A 5611-nucleotide genomic window follows, 5' to 3' on the forward strand; every position below is an offset into this window, starting at 1 on the left:
ATTGATTTGTCCAAAGTGCCTAGCATACTGTCTTAAATGGAATAAATATATATATATACTATATATATATGTAATATATATATACATATATATGTAATATATATATATATTACCATACATATAAATAAATGAAATGAAAAGTAGATAGTAATTGGCAGGAGGGAGAGGGGCAGGGAAGGACTGTGTAATTTTGGGAAACTTTGCTCAGGGAGACCCTCCTGGGGGTGTCAAGTGATGTGAGCTATGATGGAGGAGTATTTGGACAAGCAGAGATGGGAAGAAAAGCATTTGGAAGGGACTGTGTAAGCACAGACCAGAAGCAAAACCGTAGGGGCTTAGATGAATATAAAGCCATCCTATAAGTCACAGGCTTTCTACATGGTGCTGGGAGAGGATAGACTGCAAGTGGCCTGATGCCACTTTCCAAAAGACCTAATATGCGGGCCTCATGTCCCTCAGAAGCCAGCTTTCTTAGGACATTTTTCCAGAACAGATATAAGATGACTTGGGTAGGAAGGGAGCCAAGAAAAGAACTCCAATAAAATGGAGCAGAAGAAATTGCCTCTTAGCTTCTCCTCTTAAAAGGACCTGAAAATTATCCAAGCTTATTTCATTTTTAAATGTACTGAGGGGGCTAGGGGAGATGAAAGGCTTTCTCTTCTAAAGGGTCCCAAAATAAAATCTATTTGGCATTGAATTTGTATCCATCTTTCTTTAATTGAATCACTGTGTCAGCTTTCTGTCTCCAGAAAAAAAACACATTTGAAGCATGAATTCCCAGCAGGAGAAGCAGCCCTGCATCCCACCCCCTCAGCCTCAGCAGCAGCAGGTGAAACAGCCTTGCCAGCCTCCACCCCAGGAACCATGCATCCCCAAAACCAAGGAGCCCTGCCTCCCCAAGGTGCCTGAGCCCTGCCACCCCAAAGTGCCTGAGCCCTGCCAGCCCAAGTTTCCAGAGCCCTGCCACCCCAAGGTGCCTGAGCCCTGCCATTCAACGGTCACTCCAGCACCAGCCCAGCAGAAGACCAAGCAGAAGTAATGTGGTCCGCAGCCATGCCCTTGAGGAGCCAGCCACTGGATACTGAACACCTTACCCCATTCTGCTTATGAATACCATTTGCCTATTGACCCTGTGGTTAGCATGCTGTCACCCTGAATCATAATCTTCCCTTTGCACCTCCAAAAAGATATTCCTTTCCCTCACTCTGGAGGGCTCCTGTGCCTTTGAGTAAGGCTGAAAGTCTCACTGACTAAACTAGTCTTCTTGTTGCTCAGGGTGCATCTGAGGAGGGATTTGGGGAGGGATCAAGTGAACCATCCCTGGTCTTCCCTCAATAAATAACTTTTAACTCCACATCTGGCTGTGTGTGTCACTGACTGATTAAATCTCTGTTGCTTTCTCAGCGTGAAGCAGGAACTAACACTATGAGGGCTGGTTGTGAGGTCTGTAGTCAGAAGGTGCCCAATCCTGACACTGAGAACGTGTGTGAATGTGTATGGCTGCTGTACACACAGGACACTGCTGGGCTGGCAATGGGAGTGTGTTCAGGGCCACCCACCCAACCTGTTACTTTGGGTAGGCACAGCTAGAACAAGGCTTTTTTCTTTCACTTTAATGTTTATATCTTAATGACTTGCAGTGAGTCGCACATGAGTGTAGATGGTGCCTGCTTCAGGCCATCATCATCTGTGTTTAGTTGATTCCTTTTTAAAATTTTTTCCAAAGAAATAGTGCTTGTGCATAGTCTAGCCTAGTGATCTGTTCTGCACTCATCTTCCTTTTCTGATGCCCCCAACACATGGAGCCAAGCACTTGAACACTCACACCATACCCACAAACACATATCCACCCCCACACTCTCACACAAGGGTATACTCCCATATACAGACATTCAAACACACAGACACACACACACATAGATCTCCAAAATCCCGACACTCACACACACACACCCCTTCACACACTTGGATCTCCCAAACCACCCAACATTGACATACACGCACACATGCACTTCTCTCTGCCTCCCTCTCTCCCTCTCTCTAACTTAATCACCTTAGTCCTTTTTTTTTTTCGAGTGCCTACTGTGAAGATACCTGATGCTGCAGCAGGAAGAAGGAGATTCGAATCCATACCACCTGCCCTAGAAGAACCCTAAGAGAGGTGATCTTCAGCCCCCTTCCCATACAAACATAAGCTGACACACATGTTCCTCTCTCCACACACACATGCATGAGCATGCACACGCCATACTTCTGTAAGTAAAACGTAAAAGTTGAATATTTTATCCAACAACTGCAGAATACACACATTTGTCTCATCAGTACATAAAATATTACAGACCACATGTTATACCACAAACAAATCTCAACAAATTTTAAAAATCAAAACCATATCCAGTATATTTTCTTACAACAATAAAATAAAACTAGAAATCAATAAATAATAAGAAAAACTTTAGAATCTGTGCAAACATATGGAAATTAAACAATACGCTCCTGAATGATCAATGGGTCAATGAAGAAATGAAAAAAATTAAAATTAAAAAATAAAAATTTTTTGAAACAAATAAAAATAGAAATACAAGGTACCAAAAGCTATAGAACATAGCAAAATCAATACTAAGAGGAAAGGTTTTTTTAGTAATAAATGCTTATATCAAAAAAAGAAGAAAAAACACTTTAAATGAAGAACTTAATATGTATCCTAAAGAACTAGCAAAGCAAGAACAAACCAAACCCCTTAAAAATATTAAAGATAGTGCAGAAACAAATAAAATAAAAACTAAAAAGCTTTACGAAAGATTAATGAAACAAAAAGTGGATTTTTTGAGAGAAGACTCAAATAAATAAAATCAAAATTGATAAAAGAGACATTACAACTGGTATCATAAACAACAACAAACAAACAAATGGAAAACCTAGAGGAAATGAATAAATTCCTGGACACATACAATATACCAAGATTGAACCAAGATCAAACAGAAACCCTGAATAGACCAATAACAAGTAATGAGATTGAAGCAGTTTTAAAAAGTTTCCCAACAAAGAAAAGCCCAGTGCTAGATGGAATTACTGATTAATTCTACCAAATACTTAAAGAAGAACTAATACTAATTTTTCTCAAACTATTTCAGAAAATTGAAGAGATGATTATTTTAAAATCACTCCATAAGGCTAGCATTATACTAATATGAAAACAAGACCAGAACATGAATAAAAAAGAAAACTACAGGCCAAAATCCCTAATGAATATAGGTGCAAAAGTCCTTAAAAATGCTAGCAAACTAAATTCAACAGCACACTAAAAAGATCGTCTACTATGATCAAGTGAGATTCATTCTAGGGATGAAAGGATGGTTCAACATATGCAAAGCAATAAATACAATACATCACATTAACAGAAAGAAAGACAAAAAAACTTATGATCATTTCAATAGACACAGAAAAAAATTTCACAAAATCCAGCATACTTTAATAGTGAAAATTCTCAACAAATTAGGTATAGAAGGTACATACCTCAATGCAATAAAGGCCATATGTGACAAACCCACAGCTAACATCATACAGAATGGAGAAAGGTTGAAAGCTTTTTCTCTAAGATCTGGAACAAGATAAGGATGCCCACCCTCACCACTTCTATTCAACGTAATACTGGAAGTCCTAGATAGAGCACTGAGGTAAGAGAAAGAAATAAAAGCCATCCAAAATGGAAAGAAGGAAGTCAGATTATCCTTGTTTGCAGATGACATGATCATATATAGTGAAAAACCTGAAGGTTCCACCAAAACACTCCATGAACTAATAAATGAACAAGTAAAGTCACAGTATACAAAATAAACATGCAAAAATCAGTAGCATTTCTATACATCAATACTGAGCTACATGGAAAAGAAATCAAGAAAACAATCCCATTTAAAATAGCCATAAAAAATGCCTAGGAATAAATTTAACAAAGGAAATGAAAGGTCTATAAAATGAAAATTGTATTACTCTGAAGAAAGAAATGAGAGAGAATACAGAAAAATGGAAAGATATCTTATGTTCATGGACTGGAAGAATTAATATTGTTAAAATGACCCTACCACCCAGAGTAATCGATAGATTCAATGCAATCCGTCTCAAAAGTCCATGACATTTTCAAAGAAATAGAAAAAACAATCATTAAATTCACATGGAATCACAAAAGACCCAGAATTGTCAAAGCAATATTGAACAAAAAAGAACAAACCTGGAAGCATCACACTACCTTACTTCAAAATATGCTACAAAGCTATAGTAACAAAAAAAGCATAGTATTGGCAGGAAAAAAAAAAAACACACAAAAACCAATGTAACAGATAAAGCACTCATAAATAAATCCACATAGTCACATCCAACTGGCTTTCAAAAAGGGCCCCAAGAACAGAAACTGGAGAAAAGACAATCTCTTCAATAAATAGTTCTGGGAAAACGGGCTTCCATATGCAGAGGGATGAAAATAGATTCCTGCCTTTCATCATATACAAAAATCAATTCAAGATGGATTAAAAATTTAAATAGAATCTCTGAAACTATGAAACCACAAGAAGAAAACATTGGGGAAATGCTACAGGACATTGGTGTGAGCAAAGATTTTTAGAGAAGAACTCAAAAGCATAGGCAACAAAAGCAAAAATAGGCAAATGGAATTACATCAAGCTAAAAGGCTTTTGTGCAGCAAAGAAAGCAATTAACAAAACGAAGAGTCAACCTACAGAATGGGAGAAAATATTTGCACACTATCCATCCAACAAGAGATTAAGAACCAGAATACTATTTGCTAGCAAAAAAAAATTGATTTGGGCAAAAGACATGAGCAGACATTTCATAAAGGAAGACATACAAATGGCCCAAAAGGTATATTTAAAAATGCTCAGTATTACTAATCATGAGAGAAATGCAAATCAAAACCACAATGAGATATTATTTCAGCCCAGTTAGAATGGCTATTATCAAAAAGACAAAAAAAAATGCTTCTGATGATGAAAATAAAGAGGAGCACTTGTACGCTGTTGGTGGAATGTAAATTTGTATAGCCACTATGGAAAACAATATGGCAGGTCCTCAAAACACTAAAAATAAAACTACCATACCCACTTCTGGGTATACATCCAAAAGAAAGGAAATCAGTATCTTGAAGAGGTCTCTGCACTCCCTTGTTTATAGCAACACTACCCACAGTAGCAAAGATATGGAATCAACCTTAGTGTCCATCAATAGATGAATATATAAACAAAATATTGCATGTATACACAGTGGAACATTATTCAACCACAAAAAAAAATACTTAACTCCTATCATTTGAAACAAAATGGTTGAGCCTGGAGGACATTACCTTTACTGAATAAGCCAGGCACAGAAAGCTATATACCACATGTTCTCACTCATAGGTGGAAGCTAAATAAGTTTATCTCATAGAAGTAGAGACTAGAATAGTGGTAACTAGAGGCTGGGAAGGGTGGGGGAGAGGGAGGATAGGGAGATGTTGGCTAATAGATTCAAAAATATAGCTAAATTGAAGGATAAGTTTGATTGTCCTGTAGCACTGTAGGGTAATTATAGTTGACAATTATTTATTCTATATTTTCAAATA

General features: G+C 37.3%; 1 protein-coding gene across 1 annotated transcript in view; it reads left to right on the forward strand.

The window, feature by feature from the left end:
* SPRR1A (small proline rich protein 1A) overlaps positions 1-1354 on the forward strand; it is a 2206-nt gene extending 852 nt beyond the window's left edge. The window contains exon 2 of the mRNA XM_023213765.2: positions 736-1354. Within this exon, the coding sequence (XP_023069533.1) occupies positions 770-1039 (270 nt within the window). The 5' untranslated portion in view covers positions 736-769 and the 3' untranslated portion in view covers positions 1040-1354. The remainder of the gene's footprint in view (positions 1-735) is intronic.
* Positions 1355-5611: the final 4257 nt, after the last annotated feature.

Source organism: Piliocolobus tephrosceles, chromosome 1 (genome assembly GCF_002776525.5).
Source record: "Piliocolobus tephrosceles isolate RC106 chromosome 1, ASM277652v3, whole genome shotgun sequence".
Taxonomy (NCBI): Eukaryota; Metazoa; Chordata; class Mammalia; order Primates; family Cercopithecidae; genus Piliocolobus; species Piliocolobus tephrosceles.